At 40.9% G+C, this 21,074-nt stretch overlaps 1 protein-coding gene across 1 annotated transcript in view; it reads left to right on the top strand.

Annotated features, from left to right (window-relative positions):
* Positions 1-21,074, top strand: part of SLC2A13 (solute carrier family 2 member 13) — a 164,743-nt gene that overhangs the window by 17,613 nt on the left and 126,056 nt on the right. The window contains exons 2-3 of the mRNA XM_080391754.1: positions 13,845-14,004; positions 20,234-20,442. Coding sequence (XP_080247880.1) covers positions 13,845-14,004; positions 20,234-20,442 — 369 coding nt within the window. The remainder of the gene's footprint in view (positions 1-13,844; positions 14,005-20,233; positions 20,443-21,074) is intronic.

Here is a 21,074-nt window from a genome sequence, read left to right as displayed (position 1 = left end):
GCAGCCTTGCTTTTAGGAAGCTCTTTGGTGATCTGCTTCCCTGATAAAATGTAGCGGTAGTTTCTTCCCACTGGCAGCATCCACCCACTGCTGGTTAGCAGAGACTTTCCCCTGTTTTTTGTCCCTTAGACATTGGTAATGGAGTAGAATCAGAGAATCATTCAGGTTGGAAAGGTCCTTTAAGATCATCAAATCCAACAGTTAACTCAGGACTGCCAAGTCCACCGCTAAACCATGTTGCCAAGCACTGCACGTGTGCATGTTTTTCCAAGGATGGTGATTCCACCACCTCCCTGGGCAGCCCGTTCCAATGCTTGACCACCCTTTCAGTGAAAAAATATTTCCTAATATCCACTCTAAACCTCCCCTGGTAGAACTTGAGGTCATTTCTTCTTGTCCTGTTGCTTGTTATCTGGGAGAAGAGACCGACCCCCCCTGCCTACAGCCCCTGTCAGGGAGTTGCAGGGAGCAGTGAGGTCCCCCCTGAGCCGCCTCCTCTCCAGGCTGAACCACCCCAGCTCCCTCAGCTGCTCCTCACAGGGCTTGTGCCCCAGACCCTTCACCAGCTCCGTTGCCCTTCTCTGGACACGCTGTAGCGCCTCAGTGTCTGTCTTGCACTGAGGGGCCCAAAACTGAACCCCGTGTTCGAGGTGCGGCCTCACCAGTGCCCAGTGCAGGGGGACGATCACCGCCCTGGTCCTGCTGGCCACACTGTCCCTGACACAAGCCAGGATGCCGTTGGCCGCCCTGCCCCCCGGGCACCCTGCTGGCTCCTGCCCAGGGCTGTCACCCAGCCCCCCCAGGCCCTTTCCCCCCAGGCAGTTCCCAGCCCCCTGCCCCAGCCTGTCGCGCTGCGTGGGGCTGGTGTGACCCAGGGGCAGGACCCGGCACTGAGCCCTGTTGAACCTCCTACAAGTGGCCTCGGCCCATCGGCCCGGCCTGCCCAGCCCCCTCTGCAGAGCCTCCTGCCCCCCAGCAGATCAGCACTGCCCCCAGCTCGGTGTCACCTGCAAACTGGCCGAGGGTGCGCTCGGTGCCCTCGCCCAGGTCATTGATAAAGGCATGAAACAGGGCTGGCCCCAGCACGGAGCCCTGGGGACACCCCCTGTGACCGGCCGCCAGCGGGATGTGACTCCGCTCAGCACCACCCGCCGGGCCCGGCCGGCCAGCCAGCTTTTAGCCCAGGGTACAGTACACCCACCCGGGCCGTGAGCTGCCAGTTTCTCCAGGAGAACGCTGTGGGAGATGGTGTCAAAGGCTTTTGTCCAGGTGGACAACACCCACAGCCTGTCCCTCATCCACCAGGTGGGTCACCTTGTTGTAGAAGGAGATGAGGTTTGTCAAGCAGGACCTGCCTTTCATAACCCCATGCTGCCTGGGCCTGATCCCCCGGTTGTCCTGCACGTGCCACGTGGTGGCACTCGGGATGTTCTGCTCCACAACCTTCCCAAGCACTGAGGTCAGGCTGACAGGCCTGTACTTCCCCAGATTCTCCTTATTGCCCTTCTTGTAGATGGATGTCACACTGGCTAACCTCCAGTCAACTGGGACCTCTCCAGTTTGCCAGGACTGTTGACAAATGATGGAGAGCGGCTTGGTGAGCTCCTCCCCCAGCTCCCTCAGTACGGTACCCTCGGGTGGGTCCCATCTGACTGCATAGACTTGTGCGTGTCCCAAGTGGAGCAGCAGGTCACTGACCGTTCCGTCCTGGGCTGTGGGGACTTCATTCTGCTGCTCCTCATCCCTGTCTTCTAGCTCGAGGGGCTGAGTAACCTGCGGGTAACTGATCTTACTGTTAAACTGAGGCAGAGAAGCATTAGGTACCTCAGCCTTTTCCTTGTCCTTTTTGGTAATCTTCTCCCGTGCATACAATAAAGGATGCAGATTATCCTCGGCCCTCCTTTTGTTTCTAATGTATTTGTAGAAACATTTTTTTTATATTTTATGGTAGTGGCCAACCTGCGTTCTAGCTGGGCTTTTGCCTTTCTAATTTTCTCCCTGCATAACCTTGTGACATTCTTATAGTCCTCCAGAGTTGCCTGCCCCTTCTTCCAAAGGTGGTAAACTCTTCCTCCGAGTTCCACCCACAGCTCTTTGTTCAGCCAGGCTGATCTTCCCCGCCAGCTCATCTTTTGGCACATAGAGATGGCCTGATCCTGCACCTTTGAGACTTCCTTCCTGAACAATGTCCAGCCTGCCTGGACCCTGTGGCCCTTCAGGGCTGACTCCCATGGGACCCTGTCCACCAGGATCCTAAACAGGCCAAAGTTGGCCCTCTGGAAGTCCATGCTAGCTGTTCTGCTGACCCCCCTCCTTACTTCTCCCAGAACCAAAACCTGTCATACCATGTTCGCTGTGCCCAAGGCATCTTCTGACCACCACATCGCCCACCAGCCCTTCCCCATTTGCTGACAGCAGGCCCAGTGGGGCATCTCCCTGGGCTGGCTCGCTGACCAGCTGTGGCAGGCAGTTCTCTTCCACGCACCCCAGGAACCTTCTGGGCTGTTTCCCACCCACTGTGCTGTGTTTCCAGCAGGCATACGGTAGGTTGGAGTCCGCCATGAGAACAAGGGCTAGGGATCGTGAGACTTCTCCTAGCTGCTTGTAGAATGTTTCATCTGCCTCTTCATCCTGGTTGGGTGGTCTGTAATGGACTCCCACCAGGGTATCTGCCTTGTTGGCCTTCCCCCAGTTCTTACCGATAAACACTTAACCCTGCTGTCACCATCATTCAGCTCTAGGCAGTCAAAACACTCCCTGACATGCAGAGCTACCCCTCCACCTCTCCTTCCTGGTCTGTCCCTTCTGAGGAGTTTGTAGCCATCCATCGCAGCACTCCGGGTGTGTGAACCATCCCACCATGTTTCCATGATGGCCACTGTTGATCTGCTCAGTTTTTCCACTCAGTGCTTCACAGCTACTGTCTTGCTTTTTTTCCCCACACAAAAAAGCCTCATTCTTCACTTGTAATGTCTCCTTCTGGTCAACATAAGCAACTGATGGAAGCCAATATACACTGAAACAGGTTAAAGTACCCTCATATTTGTTGGCAACTTGAGTGAATTCTGTGAATTTTAGGTTTCATCAGGTTAACGCTGCGAATCCTGCAGTTGTGACTGCTGGTCCAGACTAGCAGGTCATTTCTAGGAGTAAACCTATGTGGCTTGAAGAAGTTCAGCACTGGCTCGTCCCTCTGCTAAGGACAGTCTAGTCCAGGATCCTTGTCCTAATAGTCAAAACCCTTTCTGAGACTTAACCACTTAAGAGATCTTTACCCGGGATTCCTCCATAGGATGTTCTATTACAGTTGCGTGCCACTGGCACCAAGCAGCTGTTACCAAAACGGTAGTGGGGAAAATCCAGACCATGGGGAAAAGTTGCATGGAAGCTAGATATTTAAGCTGAGCTGCTTCTCATAAAGTAATATGCAGCACTCAACCCATGTGCTCTGGGAACACCTTTACTCCTCATAGCATGTAAAATGTGCATGCCATTGGGAGGTGTCTTAAAGGAGAGGTACTATACTGATCTCCACCGTCACCCCCAACCTCCAGCATTGCAAATACAGACATCATTTATTTTCCCATATGATCAAAAAATGTGTCGTATTATCTCTACACAGATCACTTACGTTTGTAGACACAATCTTTTTTGTGTATGAAACCTCTAGTATAGAAGGAAACTGAGCAGTTACTGTGACTCTGTATTTTCATTATATTGATAGTTATACTTACATTACTGTTAGAAGTGCTACTTGCACTTATTATAATGATATAACTGAAATTTCTTTTATAAAATCAGGCCTTAAGCTTTAAAAGGCTCAGAGGGCTTTTGTTTATTTTTTAGAGCAGTAGTTGTAAAACCATATAACTGGCACCTGTCTTCCTACAAGTCATGCTGTTTCTTGCATGAGTGGGTAACTAAATGTAGTAATTCATACAAAAATACGGCTTTCTGCGTTGATGGTTGCAATGTATTTACCCATTGCAAGCACAAAACTAATGGGAATGTAAACTAGACACAATATTTTTATGGCTGTCTTTCCTGAATAGTGAACAAACACATTCAATGTTACTCCATGAGTTTTGTCTAAAATACTAAATTTGCAATGGGATTAGACTTTCTAGATTAGTTTTTTTAATTGATGGCAAATGTAGCTAAGAAAATGCATTCTTCTGCTCATTTTCATCTTAAGCTGCTTGTTTGGAGTCAGTTGCTGGACTTTTGGTTAATTCAATGAAACCTAAAGCAGTTTACAGAAAAATTAACTGGTTTAACTGTTGTTTTAATAATTACACTTGTAGAAAGAGGCACTGTTAAACCCAAGTTTTTTCTTAGTTGAAGAGAGCTTTCAGGAGTAAGTGAAAGGCATACTTTTAGCTAAGCTGTAGTTCAGCTTCTAAAGCTTGTTCGTGTTTAGATACCGATTCTCTTAAAATTATTCTAAGTTGGGTAAAGCATCACTGTAGTAGAACTGGGAAAGAAAGAGTAGGTTTATAAACAGAAGTGCAAAGTTGGAAAGGAATATTAATTTTATGTATAGCTTTCAAATCATTGCCCTTGTCTTCTGGAAATAAAATGTCTCTACACAGAAGATCTTTGCTAATCCTTGAAGCATTCAGTTGTTTTTCTGGGGTGTTTAGCGTGGGATTGTATTTTGGTTTTGTTTGGTTGGGGATTTTGTTTGATTTTTTTTTTTTAACCATGTGAAGATTGCATAGTGTTCATAGCACTGGCTTTCTAGCATATATGAGTGGTTATGCAGGTGAGTCCTGCCAAAGCTTTCTGGGTCATTTTAAAAACATCCTCCCCTGCTGGAAATTTCTGTTTGCTTGGCTGAGTCAGCAGAAAGAGCTGGATGCCATTCCTCAGCCGCTCAGTTAGCACTTGTGATCTCGTGCCTTAGCACAAGTGTGTGTTAGCCACCAGATCAAGTGTCTGGAGCAGGAAATGGAGCAGCTGAGATGCGGCTACGTATCCTGATCAGCTGCCTTGCTGGATGAGGAGGAACCGCTGGCTGGGAAAGCAGCTCCTTATCTTTGGCTATGACTGCCTCAGGACCTGGCCAAGTTCATCTGCTTCTTTTTCTTAGGTGTAAGTGAGCAGCATGTACAGTGCATAGTCTGCATGTGCTAGAGAATGCCTACAGCAAAGCACTGCTTGTGTCAATTAGTGTTTATTTAAACGAAAAGCTTCACTTTTAAAGTAGATTAAGTACTGCTTGCCTTACATGTTTGTACAAGCTGTCATAAAGAAAACTACTATGTGGTATTTATAATTTTCAAGTGAAAGAAAAATAAAATGCTCTTATTTTCTGAAGTGAGATGCTTTTGCAATATGGTAAAAATAATGGTTGCGTTGAGTAGTATAAAAATTTATGGTGCTTCGCTCTTTCACAGTGAAAGATCTTTCACAGCTTGTACGTTCACAAAATCTTTGCAAATAGTGCTTGATCAAAAGTAATTCAGAAACAAAACAAATTAGGACTTTTTGCTAGTTGCTTTTGGTAGCTTTTAGTCATTTTTAGGGCTGATTGTTAATCTTGTATGGTTCAGAAATTCTTGGTACCTTTCAAGTAGAGGGAGCCATAGCAAACTCAGTATTGAAAATTAGTGATACTCCCTCCCTGGTATACCTTTGTGCATATATGTACACATATGAACACACATGTACTCTTTGAGAAAGAGTTTTTCTTATTTAGGCTTTCCTAAAAATGCTGATCCAGAAATAATCCATCTGCTTTTGTCTGGATCACTTTAGAAGAAGGAGAAAATCCGCTTCAGTGTTGAAAGTTGCTAATTGATAGCTGTGTAGGTGACCTAAAGAAGACTTTTTAACTGCTTATTGAAAAATGAAGGTGTAGGTTGGCAATCAATCACTTTGCTTGTATATTCTGAAGAAACTGTTACTGATGAAGTAACTCAATTAATTACCAGTGCAATTGTTCCATTTTTATGATGCTGTCTTTTAGCTGGATTTCTTTTAGACATCATTCTGATTAATGTTTTGAAGTAACCTCAGCCAGGGTAAATCTTAAAGCTAGATCTGTGGATAGATTTGGGAACCATGAAGGGAGTAATTTCTTTTAAAAATGCCAGGTTTCTGAAATGGGATCTACAGGCATGAACTACAAGCACAGGTTCCCAGTATGGCACGATGTGAGAAGGAAGGCCCTTAGTAGGACACTCAGGAACTAGGGCAGCTGAACATGGAGATGTCTGGCACGGATGTTTCACAAACTGCATTAAAAGGAATATATGCTGGCCATAAAGAAAGACTGAGTATGGGTAGCTAATTCTGGGTTGCTAGGAAATGCAAACTGTGGTCTGATATCTGTAGTGCTAGGCATGCTCTTATGTTTTGGGCAGTTGCAAAGATCTTTGCTTCAAATTTTCTGGATGTTTAGCTTGACTATTTTGCCTCTGGTTAATTAAATCCCACTCTGTCCTCTTGACTTTGGCACTCAAAATAAATTTCCTCTTAACATGTGTTTGGATTACTGTAACCTTGAATAATCTTAAATTAACTTTGGATAGAAGAAATTATTTCTTTTAAAAATTCTTTTCCAAAACGAGCTGTTCTAGATATAGTACTAATGTTGAGGCTGAGGTTGAATAGGACCCCGCAGTTAAAGTGGTTCTAACCCTTACAGTTAGTTTCATTTGACCTTAAAAACTTTCTCGGTTCCATTTGCTTTCAAATTCTCTGTTACTGCTGTTTGACAGTTGTCCCAGAGAAGAAGTATTTCCCTCACCCTCTAGCTCTCCTGCTTACTCTGTTGTTGTCCGCAGATTGTGGCATGTTTCGTATCCCCCTCTACATCAGGAGTTGTTTGGTAGAACTGAATGCCTGTAGTTTTTGGCCTGTGGGTAGTATTCTTTTATTTACTGCTGCATGTATGTTATTAAAGATTCCTGCAATTTTTTTGTATGTTTTCAAGTTTTTGCTAAACTAAGTTCTCTTTTAACAAACTGAGTAAACTAAGTTTTATTTTAATAAACTTTCACACTGTAGCCTGTACGTGGTAGGTTCTTGTCTATCTTGCCTCAAGGGTCATGGCTCACTTTTTCCCATTTCATGACCCGATTAAAGTTTCCCGATTAAAAAGTTTCCTTGGCTTGCAGAATTTCAGTGCAGGAAAATAAGTACTGTGATGAATAGTCCCTTCTTGATTACTCAATTTGTTGAGTATTCACGTATCTGTACTGTGATACATGGGTTCCTTATGCTCTTCTTGCAAGATACTGCGCTAGAGATGTCAAAGAAAGGTCTTGGTGCTGTCATTATACAGGAATTGTACTCTGTGTTGGCATCTTAATTTTTTTTATGAGCTGGGTTTGCATCTATCTTTTAAGGGACAGTTTGAAACTTGGAATTACTCTTGTGTGCAATGCAATTCACAAAGGCTAATGCTACCTTTCTTAGGGTTTGCATTTACAATATGGTAGTTGTGGTTGTTTCTAGTGGGCAGAGCTTGAGGTTTTTTTAGGTGAAGAAGGATTTTGTGTTCTTGATCCTTATGGATACACACAACAGTGAGAAACCGTCTTGTGGTCAGTGGAATGAATTACTCATCCAGGCTTATCAAGATGTGATTGTTCTATAAATCTGAATCAGTATCAACCAGCGAGGCATTTCATTTATTTTTCTTCAGGTTCTTCTTATCCCTTGGAGTCCTTCATAGTTGGATGCTACATAGTAACATAGTTTTTTTTTCCGCTAATTATAATATTGGTCATTCTGGTTTGGGCTAGTGGCTAGATAGGGACATAAAGGTCTGCGATTACTTCGTGTATTAGATGTTTGACAGTACAGGTTCTTTAACTATGATGAACCAGCTCTTTCTGATTTAATTAATTAGTGTTTAAATAAAATCCCAGAGTTAAATGAGGTCTGCTGACATTGGACAGCCATTATAGAGGAGATACACCTGACCATCACTGTGATTTATTCTCCCAAAGCAATGTGGTTTTAGTGCTGGTGCTTTGTCCTGCTGCTCTTTTCAGAGCTGTGCTGTAGCTGAGTACGGTTGTGCCACTGCTGAGGAATGGACTTCTATTAATCTGATGTAGGAGAGAGATTGAAATGGGAAAGTGTGCTGCCAATCATTCTTGAAATAACTTTCAGTAAAAAGTTACAAACTGCTGATAATGCTTTTACTAGATACATGCTGTGGGTGGAAAGCTGAGATGTTAGAGGGGGCTCGAGCTTTCCCCTGATGATCACACTCAAATACAAGCTATTTCAGTGAACATTTTAGCTTTTTCTGCTAGGGTACTAGAACAGTGTTTAGGTGCGCTGCTTTCTCAAGTAGTTCCTGTTAGCGTGTTTGATGAGGCACTGTAACATCCCCTGAGGCTGACTGTCATTACTGAAAGCTGAAGTGTTAACTGTAACAGCAGGAAAGGACTCTACAAGACTATGAAAAGGCTGAATTTTTGTTTAGATTGAGCCGTATAATTAAAATATGTTGTAGAGTTGTCTGTAGAGTAGAGATGGCTGATTGTTGGCAGCTTCTTTTGGATGAGTGTGAAAGCTCACGGTCTTTTAAAAAAAATACCCTTTGCAGGTAAAATGTATCCATTTTGCCAATGATAGACATTCACAAACCACTTGAATGGATTCTTTAGACTGGCAGTAAGGAGTATACAATTACTATGAAATCTGCCAATTCTTTCAAAGGGTTAACCTTTCAAAAAGTTGTCCTTATCCTCTTGAATATTACTACTCAAATGTGAGCAATGTTCTAAAGTTATCCGTTGGCAAGAATGCCGTTTTTGTCAGAAGTAAAAACCTTAAGAGTATACTTTGTGGGAACACAATGGAAAGAAAATACTTGATGAAAATCTCTTTGTCTGTATAACCTGATGTACTTCTGGGATCAATAGTATTTCAAGGCACTAAATTTAGATCGCATGTTCAATATCCAAGATGTAAGAAGTTGATCAGGTTTCCTGCAAAGTTGCTGGAAGAAATCATTAGCCTGATGTTCAGCTGTAGCTTGGCAAGCTTCCCTCTGTCCCCTTTGCAATTTACTATTTAATTTAAAAAAAAAAAAAAACACCAACCACCAAAAACAACAGCCACAAACAACAACCAAACCTTGAATTCATATTCAAAATTTCTCGTAGAATAACAACCTGTATTAAGCTGTTTATTAATATTTAATTCCTGATTCTCTTTGCCATAAACTTGCTTCTTCATCAGGTTGCCTCCACAAATTCTCCATCTGTGGAATAATTTGCTTAAGCTACGTGGAATCCTTCTGAGTAGAACAAACTGCTATGGGCAGCTTCTTAATGAAGCGAACTTTAAAGTCGGTTGCATTAAAGTTTAACATTTTAATGGAAGTTTGCTCTTACAAGTTCATTCTAAGGTACGTGAAAAAACAAAACTATTACCTTGATTAAGTAGCTCAGTACAGCTTTATGTGTCAGTGAAGAATGCTTCATTCCCATGATTTCATTTTCCCTGAAAGGAAATGTATTAGTGTCTTCTGTATCAGTTCATTTGGAACTCCTAACAGATACATTTCTGTAATGAGCTGTGAATGTTCTTTGTTGTTACGAGATTAATGGCTCAGTTGCTGTTCTCTGAAACAGGATCCAGGATATTTTTGCTTTTTGGTTGGTGGTTGTTTTTTGGTTTTTGTTTTGTTGTTTTTTTGGTTTTTTTTTTGTGTGTGTGTTTTGTTTTGTTTTTATTATATTACATCCTGATTTTAGTTTCCAACTGGACAGTCTGGAGTCTCCTAGCAGTTCAGGCCGGTCTCCATTAGCATACGTGGTCCTGCCTGTGGGCCAGTACAGGCTTTTGATCTCATTGTGAACTGTGTAAGGGAGCCAGGTGGTACAAACCTCTTAACAGCTGGATAGCCTTTTAGCTGGTTGTATTCCCTGGTTTACCGGGTGTTGGCTCAGAAGGTCAGCACGAGCTGGACGAAGGAGGGACAGAACCATGGCCCCTGGATGTGCCCCATTAGCACTTCTAGTTAACTGTCAGTCCTCTTCATTCCTAAACATGAAAGGCTGATTGAGTTGCATCAGGTTTTTTTAAAGTTACTCAATTCTTGTCACCTATTTCGTGTGTTTATGAACCTTTTGGTTAGTAATCTGAACAGCAACAACAAAGAAATTGTCAGAAATCCTTCCAAATGTTTCTGCTGCTCCTGACACTGGTAATTGGTTGACACCAGTGAAATGACTGCCTTAGAGCATTTTTATTATGCTAGGAGTAAAAGTGCGTCTCGTTCAATATCCTGTTTCCAGCTTTTGTTGCTCATCTGTATTTATGACGCACCCTCCCTCATGTCTGCTAGGCACATGACTGGAGCTGCCCTGGAAGTCCTGGTCTTTACAGGATATGTTTATATCCCTCTGATCTTGCAAAAAAGTCTTTAAAATTACTCCATCTTCCTAGTATTTGTTTGCAAGTGCTTTTTATAAACAAGATCTTGGATTCTTTTAGTCCTTTTGTTTTGCTACCTTAATCTCATTTCTTGAAATATATTTTTAATTCTGCCCATTATCATAGGAGTTCTTCTTCATGACCTTTTTCTCTCTCCTGTAGGTAGGTTTGTTGACTTCCTGAACTTCTTAATGAATTCTTTATAATGCTTACATGTTCATACTGAAAATACCTTTCTTGGATGGTAATGTGATTCTAAAATGCCTTTTTTATATCTGATTTCTGTTGATTGTCCTAAAATTGAGCTGTGCACTGTCTTGTCTCTGCTTTCCTTTTGTCTGCAGATTATAGTGGCAGCTCTAGTAATTAGTCTCCTAAGTGTTGAAGTGAAAAATCATTTAATATCATGATTTTAGTCCGTTGTGTCATCTAACGCTTCCTGTATAATAATTAGATGCATCTTGTGGTCTAAATTTAAGGAACCTTCTATTATGTGTTTTTCTCAGCTTTACTCTTTAATGAGGGCAGAAGGTTAATGCCTTGGTTACTCAAGAGGCTGCAGCTTGGGTTTGCCTGCTCTCTTGTCTCAGATTTCATAGCTGTGGTGCACAATGTAGAGCTTAAACTTTCTCTGACATATTTCCAGTTAATTGTTTTCATTTTCTTTTCCTCACATCCTGTCACTTATCAGCTTTATTAGTTAGGTAGTAATACACTTGCCTGCAGCAAGAATCTTTTATTTGGTGTGAGCAGTTTAACGGTGCGAGCATATTAGAAAATGTCATCTAAGTGTAACTGAAGGCATTCTCATGTGAAAGATTAAGGACAGGTTCCATTGCAGCCATAAATATTTTGCTAGGAAAGCTGTTCCTTGTTTTCAAATGTCTTTAATATCTAGCTATTAAAATAACTACATAACGAATATTGGTTATGTATTTTAGAGATTTTAATATTTGGTTAATATGTAATGCCTTGCTTCCAACTATGCCTTTTCACAAGAACTTGCTCCCCTGTGTTCTGCTGTATCTTCAGATTAGAGGAGGAAAATCTGGAGAACATTGATGCGTTCTAAGGCAGCTGATAAGCCAACCTGTAATGTAACGTTATAGAATCTAAAACATTATTTCCTTAAAGTGGTATGATTTTTTTTCCCCTTTAATTTGATCTGTTTCAGAATAGCCTTTTTTAACTCCTGGTGCTATTTTAGAAAAAACTTTGGGTTTGTGTGTGAATGCTTGCTGGATGTTGTCCAGGCAAACTGGGGAGGCTTTCCTGATTTTCTCCTCCCATTTCAGACTCAGAGTAGTAAAGCGTATGTTTTGATAGCTAGGTGATAACTGGAAATACGTAACATAACTTCATCTTCTGAACCGAGGTTCTTGTTTGGATGTTTTGAACCTATATGTTTTGGGAAACCCAGCAGAGGAAGTGGAGTCTGAGTCAAAAAGGCTGTTTCTGACAGCAGCGTTGTGAAAAGTCTCAGGGTGAGAAAGCTGACATGGATGTTGCAGAATCATAGAACCATTTTGGTTGGAGAACCACCTGTGGAGACGGTCAAGACCTAACAGCCTGTGGGGTGGGCTGGGGTGCTGGGGGTGCGGGCAGGCGGCAGCTGCAGGTCCCTTCCCCACCACCCCAGCTGGCACCAGCCGCTGCCTCGCGTGGGTCCTCAGCAGCGTTTGGTCGCAGAAGGGGGACTTGCTCATAAAGGCTTTTCCCTGACGTGCGCCATCTTCACTGCTTTAATTGTAATTGGGTCGAGTGTTGATGTGTAAGATGGGAGAGAAATATCTGTCAAGGTGGACTACGTTTGAAAATTTGCTTCTCTATCAAACAGGCAAAGGGCTATTTGAAAGCTTGTTTCTATGGTGCATTCCGGTTGGCTTTGAAAAATGCGTGAATAGACTTTTAATGATTTTTTTTTTTCTCTGACACTTATCTGTGGGGTTTGTTTTTTTTTTTTTTTTTTTTTTATTCCATGTGGATTGCTCAATCAATAGGAGGAGGAGGCATCGGCATGTCCTTGGAGGCTTTGCCAGGAACTGGGTTATCATGCTGAGAGGCTGCTGTGCATGTTTACCTATTGTAACAAAGGATCTTCTGATGCCATTTGAAACAATCTGATTCCTCGCTTAGGCGTTTGGAGGCTCCCAGCAGCTCTGTCAGGCTAGCCTCATTGCTAAAGATGATTTTGTGCTCTTAGTTGGGTGAGTCAGCCAGGCTGCAGGGTGCCGGCTGAAGCCTCTGCTGTTTTATGACAAAGCCTTTCTGCAGTGACACGAGCCAGGAGCCGCAGTGTGCTTCAGGAGCCACTGCCTGCCTTTAGGTGACCCCACTTACCGCAGGAGGTGCAGCACTCGCCCGCGTTGGCATGGGGCTGTTGGTGCGGACCCGGTGGGATTGCTCCAGGCTGGAAGATGTGATGTCTGTGGTGCTTGGCTCTGCTCACTGTGCCCAAGTTGTATCTCAGCTGGCTTCAGTTGCAGTGTTTTTTTGTGTGTGCTGCCAAGGTACTTCCAGTTGTAACTACAGAAGGAATTGTTGTTGGTTGTCACTGTTGGTTCTCTTAAGGAAATAGGAATATAATTTTCCTTTAAATAAGAACATGACTTTGTTGGTGGATTTGGACCACCAAAGCATGACTGCACCCAGCTTTGTTCTTCATATGCTGTTGAACTCCTGGTTTTACAGTTTTCGTATGTGCATGTGCTCCTCTGTGTGTTCCACATGGGCATTTCTGCCTTTTGCACAAATGGCTCATTTAGGGCCGTTGCATAATTCATAGGAAATCCTACCAGTGTTAAGACAGAATAAAAAGCTTCTGTACTTTAGCTTCAGTCCTTGCTTCCTTATGGTGGTTGAGTTTTTGGTACTGCGTATGAAATATGTTTAAACTAAGTCAAGAAACAACCAAGAGAGTCCAGAAACAATTTGTTCTATGTAACAGTAATGAAATTACATCATAATAATTAGAATTATGATAATGACGATGCTTGTCCTTGCTTTTTCTTGGAGGTGGAAACCAGGCTAAAGTTCTGTTTAAATTCAGAGCTGTGAACAATTGGCTTCTTCAGTTAGTCACTTTGACTTGCATGTGCTTACTTGAATTGTAGCATCTCGGTTTCAAAACTAAATATATTTATGCTTTTTATTTAATCTTAGTGTACATTCAGTGTGAACTGAAGTGTGTTATTTCTTGTATCATTACACCAAACCTTAAACTTGCGATACAGCCACTAGCAACCCATGTGTGGGCCCATTTGCTCTGGGTATGCTTCTAGAGTTCATTAGGTGTGTTTTTCTATCTTTTCATCTTTTGGAACCTGGAAATTAAATTCTTCCAGCTTGTTCTATTTAAATGGTATAATATTTTATGATGAAAAAGGGATGTACTATCTCTTTCGATTTTATGATTATAATTGAATTTATTCTTGTAGGTGTAGCATCTATGACTGTACCAGTGTACATCGCAGAAGTTGCTCCACCGCACTTAAGAGGCAGATTAGTCACCATTAACACTCTGTTCATCACTGGAGGGCAGTTTTTTGCAAGTGTTGTTGATGGAATCTTCAGCTACCTCGCAAAGGATGGATGGAGGTTTGTGAGTCTTCCTTGCTAAAAGCAAAACTGGCATGGTTGTGGTTTGGTTGACAGCTATTATAATTCTTGTTGGTAAAATAGAATTTCCGTATAAAGTGGTAAAACTGTATACTGAAATGGAACTTTAATAATTAGCTTTTGCTAAATGATATCTATACTGCTCTCACTTAGGCTTAGTATTCAGTGTACTTAGGTTTTTTCACTTTACTAAACTTTAAAATGGATGAGCAATAAATATGCGTCAACAAGCTTGAATGATTGTAATGAAGTTTATGAAAGTACATTGCCTTTTGCATTTGGAATAATTATATGCTGAGTTTTCAAAAGGCAAATTTCCGGTGAGTATGATGCTGTATGTGCAGACTGGAGGTGTATTTTGAATATTCTTAATCTGAGCAGTAGTAATCCAATCAGAATTGAAGGCTGTTGTAGCATAACTTTATAGTTAAAAGTTTAGGTTATAGAATAACACAAATCTCTTTTACTCTGCTTTCTGGATATTCTGCTTTCCCTGTAAACATCACCAAGTGTTTCTGGACTGCAGCCTTATGCCTACCGCCTTTAAAGTGGTCTGTCATTTGAGAGTTTTTTTACTTACAGTGTTGACTTGAAAAAATAATTAACAGAAATGTGTAGGAGGAATAACAGCTTCTGGAAACTTGTGCTTGATGATGTGCTCTTTTCTCTTGAAAGACACTTGGGAAGGGGACGCACGTTGTTGTAGGGCCTTCGATTCTGTTGCTGCAGCCTGGAATCATTTTGCTATTTGAAAATCCCAAATTGAAGGATTCTCCCCCCACCCCCAAAAACTTGCAACCTAAGTATTATAACGTTCTCTGGCTTCTAATGGAGCTGAACAGGGGTTCTGGGTGCACTGACGTTTGAGTTTTAAGTTAGGAATGATTAATTAGGGACCTGGTACACAGAACTTGGAAGCTGATCTTTTTATGTTGTGCAAAAAAGTATGCATTAAAACAAAAAAACCATTTCTGTAATGAATCTACAGTTTAATTTTTGTATGTCTGAAGATTCAAGAAATTTGAGGGTTTTACTTTTTGTCCATGTGATTGTTTCCTTTGCCTTTTTTGTAAAAAAAAAAAAAAAAAAAAAAAAAGTCACATTTTGACCTTAAGAAAAAAGTAACTTGGTGCCAATTTTATTTAATTTTAATTTAATTTTAACTTATAGTTCTGCTTTGTGCTTTCTGAAAATGCATTGATTACTTTAGCTCAAATGAAAATGGCATTTTGCATTTTTACGTGAACCTTTTGATGACCTTTTCATTATAATGCAGCTGCATTCTCTGGCAGACTATACGTCTGCTTACAGAGAGTTGAGAAACAGTCTTCACTGAAAGAAGAACTTAGTTTTATAGGATTGCTAATCCCTTTCTGCAGTTAAAGAAATATGCTAAATTTTGAGAAAAGTTAATGTAATGCAGTAATGCATTTCTAAGTAAAATACAAACTGAAGTATTTGATCCCTGAGGCTAGTTACTCAGTAGTTGCTTTATTATTTTAAATTAACTTTTAGCCTAAATAATTTGCTAGTGTAGTGGCTCCCTATGCATGGGGCTGGGTGGGAGGAACGGACAAGTAAAGATATTATTTAGAATTGGAGTTCTGAGTCACTGTTACTGTTAGAGGCACTGTGCACTTTCTGTTTAGGCAGATTTTCCAAGTTCAGTTTCCCTCAGTGGTTAGGGCTTCAGCTGGGGGAAGCTTTTGTGGATGTAAATCTGTTTTGTTGGTTTTTTTTTTCCCATGAGTGTGCTGACACATAGGAGGTAAGGCTGTGTGTATCTGTATAACATCTGTATGTTTCAGTAAATACTAGCATATTAGAAGAAAATACAAGCTAATAAAGTATCTGACAAGATCTTATTGGAGCTGTGTTTTTTTAGTTGTTTAGGTAAACTAAGATATTCCCTAGCTTGAATTTTCATAGCTTAGAAACAGACTTTTAGGCTTCTTTGGAAACAATTAGTCAAAGAGCTGGCATTGTGGTATAGGATGTATCAGTTTCCAAAATCAAGCAGTGACACAGAATTGACAAGGCCATTTGTATGTAAATGATTATTTAAGTGAAAAATTCCAGTTTGTTACACACAGACGTTACCATCTTTTGATATCTTACTTTGTAAATATATTTACGTGAAGTGGAAGATTAGGTGGAAGGCAGTAATCATTGTCAAATGTAGTTTTTATCTTTTTGTAAAACACTGGTGTTTCGATATGCCGCTATACCTAAAATAGGAATGAGGCCCCCACCCACTGAAATGCTGCACAACTGCTCTGGGAACTTCTACATCGGTATAACTTATTCTTCTGTTTGGATCAAAGAATAAACAACTCTGGTACAATTCAGGCTTTTTAAGTATCCAAACTGAAAAAAAAATTAAAAGTAAAATCCAGAACCTGTGGATTGAGTAAGACTTAGGAGGTTGAGCATTTGATCAGAGCTGTGTGAAATGCCAGCTTTTGAGAATCTCCAACAAGGGACGTTTCCATTTGTCAAGACAACTTGTTCAGGTGTTCAGCCACTCCTACTGAGAAGAATTATTTCCCATCATCTCTGATCTGAATTTTCCTTGTTGTAACTTGTGCCTGTTGACTCTTGTCCTTCCACAGTGTACATCTGAGACTTATCTCCGTTTTCTCTATGAGCTCCTTTTCAGTTGGGAAAGATGCAATTTGATCTCCTTTTGATGATCTCTCTTTCTGGGCAGCACAAACCCAGTTCTCTCAGCCTCTTCTTTTGTGTCACACACTCCAGTCGCGTGATAGTCTTAGCGATCTATTGCTATTCCTGGTTTGTAGCTTTCTCTCACGTTGGTGGTCTCAGTCTTCCAGATTCAGCACAGTGTGTTGAGTAGTGAGGAGTGATTGTTTCTTGCAGCCTTCTGGCTCATGCTGGATAACTTTTGCTGAGGCAGTAATGCTGTGGTTTATGTACCAAGCGCTGGCTGTTCTGCTGGACTGAGCAAAGTGAAACTGTTGACAATGCATTGGGTAGAAACCGAGGCTGTGCTAGTGATGAGGCATCCAAGGTTTCTCAGCTGTGATGCTGGAGCTGTTACCTGGGGATTGTGTACTTGTCTGCCCTCAGTTAGTTTATCACAAGGAAGACTGAGCAGGGAGGAGTACAGATGGTCTGTCACCTGGAGAGAGTGGCCAGCAAATGCATGGGGAGGAATCACAGATGTTCGCTCCTGAGTCATCACGCATAAGAAGGAAAATTACAGCAATTATTATAGTTCTTAGTGACTGAATAGCTAAGTATTGGATTGCTACAAAAGCCAGTAAGGAATTTTACTTTGTCTTGGCTCTGTTTGTTCTTGGGAATGCTGGATATTAAATTAAAAATAAACTAAAGAAAACAAATATTCTACCTGACTCTGGTGTCAGTTTAGCTATATAAACCCTGCTAATGCCATCTTAATAGTATTGCAACAGTATGTCTGAGAAAAAGAAATGTTACAGCAGACTTATTAAATTTCATGCTGGATTTTTTCAGGTCTGCTAGACATCTGGCTTCAAATTCAAAGTCTTGTACTCTGTATAGGAAAGAACTATATTAGATTTCTGAAAGCTGGCTTACTGCATGAAATGTCTGAAATTGCCTGATTTTAGTCTAAATTCGTTATAGCAAAATTGCTTGATCTGCTTGAAAATGGCAGCAACTCTTGAACTTGCAATGGATGTATGCTCCTAACTGAACATTTTCCTTCTGGTCTGCTCCTTGCACTCAACTGACCAGAAGCATGTCAATTGGAAACTAACTTCAGCGAGTGAGCACTTTCTGTACACTGCTTTTTTATCTTGCCTGTGATCAACAATCCAACGGAGTCCAACTTGTAGCTTTAATAGGCTGGACTGAGCTTTCGGGAGCCTCGATTGGTTTTGCCTCCTAAGATGATTGCAGGTACCTAGCTGTTTAGTTCTAGAGGCTCTGTATGTATTTCAGGGACTGAATGGCTTTGGAGGAGCAGAAATTAGGTAATATGAGTGTAAAGGACTAAATCTGTTTATTTAGATGCATGGAAAGATCCTTTTGCTTGCAGTTTGACAGAATACAGTGATTATGTTTTCAATCTCTGTGGTTTTGTTTTACTCTTTATTTGAAATAGAAAAGGCTTTCTAAATACCACTCTAATGCAGATGTTGAATATACAGTTCAGTGAGCTTCAATGGTGTCTGTGTAAAGGTGATTGTGTATGCAGCTACCAAAATATTTGGGAGGCAAAAGAGCATTAGAAGAAATGAGGACATTAATGAATGAGAATATTAGTGAAGGAGGAATGAGAACAGCAGTGAATTAGTGATACTTCTTAGACATCTGAAGACTACTCATCTAACACAAGCTTTGCATTTAGAATTTTTCTTCCTTCTGCTTTGCTTTTTTTTTTTTTTTAACTAATGATCAGCTATACCATTCTTAAAGTGTTAGAAAATAAGAGACTTCCTTACAGATTTCTTTCTAGAGCAAGATTTACTTGTGTGACCTTTGGAAATTTTTGCTAGTTTTAGGAAGAACTTGAGGGCTCAGCTTGGGGATGGCAAGACTGGCCTGCATACACATTGGTTTGGGGAGGTCATCCTCTTTGCATTACCTTTTGGGTGATGTTTTCCCCATTCTTCAGTTTTCTGCCCTGCTGTATTGCTCATTTTTTCCTTTTTTGAATCTACAAATGCTGCTAAGAAAATCTTTTTCCATTTTCATCCAAAATGCATTTGGCCTTGACAAATACGTTTGGTTCATTGCCCTGAAACAAGGTCTTTGTTAATGGTTGTGCTCTCTTCCTGCTCTGTTAGCAAGCTCATTTCATAGCATGCCTTATAAAAACATCCAGGTGAGAGACTGCTGAATTGTCTGTGTGAAAGCATGCAGCCTGGGGTATGAAGAGAGGTGCTAGAGGGGAGATTAGGAAATCTCCATAATCCCCTGATTGATGTCAGGGTATGAACCTGTTTGTGTACAGACTAACCTCAGCGTTCAGTCTGAGGGCTAGTTCCTGGAGGTGTTTTAATGATTATAACCACCGATGTGAAACCTGTGATAGCTGCAGTAATGTACAGGTGACACCAGCACCATTTAAAGTCTTTAATGGAAGTGGAAAAAAATCTGTGAAGCGCAAATGGGAAAAGGTCAGATTTAAAAAGCAGAACAAAATTACACATTGTTCTGCGATTCTTGTTATTCTTCTTACTGTTTTATTGAATAAATGTAGAAAAGTGAAGTGTATACACCAGAACCACCCATGGAAGTTGGTGGCATGCTTGTCTTCCACAGTCTTTCCCACCACTTCAGCTGGAGTGACTCATGGTGGCTCTGGGTGTTGTACAGATGTCGGTGCTGATCCCTGAAAGCATTAACTGTCTGGCCAGTGGTAATTCTCTGTTGAGTAGGGAACTAGTCCTAATGCTGTATATAGGAACCACTCATGGCATCTGAAATGCAGTTTTGATTTAAAACCTAACGTTGCAGCTGGCTGAAGATGTAACAGCAGATTCTAGAAGATCTGGTGTAAATTGCCATGCTGATGAAATGAACATTTTTCAGTGTTCCTGCTTATTATAGTCAGGAGTTTTCAAAATTAAAACTGGCATCTCCTTACACAAGAGGCATATTCCTTGCCCACATATGTCTGTGCGTACATATTACTGACCAAATTAAGCATTTTTCATTGGTTGGTTTGGTTTTTTTTTGTTTGTTTGTTTGGTGTTTTGTGGTTTTTTGGGGGGTTCTGTTGTTTTTGTTTTTTTTTTTTTTTTTTTTTTTTTTTTTTTTTGTAATATCTGTAAAACAATTAGCAGGGTTTCAGTCTCATTTTAGCCATCAGCAGTGCCTATTTGTTCTCCATCCCTTTGGTTCCTGTTCATTCTTTTATCTTAACCAAAGGGATTACCAGTTTCCAAACTAGTGGAATGTTTCAGAGTTTTTATTTAGTCTGATTTAGTGTCCTCAGGACCAGTAGCTGTAGGGTCAATGTTGGCAGAGTAGTCAACATATCCTTGAGATTTTGTGGAATTGAAAGCAAGGTTCCTGTTTTCTAAAATACTTGCAGAATATGATTCTTGCCTGCTTAACTTTTAGTGATAAAGAATACGAGGGGAGGAGGGTTTGATTTGTAAAGTACAGCTTAAGTAGCTGTAAATAAGTCTTCTCATAGCATGTTTTTGAAGGCCAATATTAGATGTTTATTTATTTATTTACTTATTTCCAGGTACATGCTGGGCCTGTCAGCTGTTCCAGCTGTTATACAGTTCCTTGGATTCCTGTTTCTTCCTGAAAGTCCCCGCTGGCTCATTCAGAAAGGCCAGACTCAGAGAGCACGAAGGATTCTGTCTCAAATGCGTGGCAACCAGGCAATTGATGAGGAGTACGACAGTATAAAAAATAACATTGAAGAAGAAGAAAAAGAAGTTGGAGCAGGTATGCTGAATGCTTGTTGGCTTTTCTGCCTATCAATAAGGAGATAAAAATCAGAAGAAATGTTCAAATCGTAGCCTGTGGGAACTTGATGTTTTGCTTTTTCTTGTCTGTTTTGCTATTGTTTGAAATACTTCATACACTGATAGGTTCAAAAATGAACAGATGTTTCTATGACTCTACAGTTTTAAATTAGGTTCTGATTTCTTAAGTGAGGAAAAAGTAAAGTTGTGTAAGATTCTAAGTTTATACCACCTACGCTTATGTGAGAATTGCACTCAAAAAATTACTCAGTTTAAGAATGTACATCTTGAAGAGTGGAAATAAATAAAGTTTGGTTTTTTTCATGGGTGGAAAAGCCCAGACACTAGGGAGGGTAGAAGTCAGAAGGCATTTTACATCTCTGAATTATCCAAAGGCCATATCCTGGCTGACCATATTCTAGACAAGTAGCCTTTAGAAATATTTACAAAACTCGGTGTGTAATAGATTCTTTTTCAGTAAAGGCAGCTTCTGAAAGTTTTTTTGGTCTTCCCCCAAGAGAATAAGGCATCTAAATAAAATCCTGTTTTTTACTCTTTCATATCCTTATGCCATAATTGCTCAAAACTTTGTGTGTATCTATAAAACAAGAT

This window comes from Falco punctatus, assembly GCF_963210335.1.
Source record: "Falco punctatus genome assembly, chromosome: 6".
NCBI classification, from domain to species: domain Eukaryota; kingdom Metazoa; phylum Chordata; class Aves; order Falconiformes; family Falconidae; genus Falco; species Falco punctatus.
This window is presented reverse-complemented; position numbering and strand designations above follow the sequence as displayed.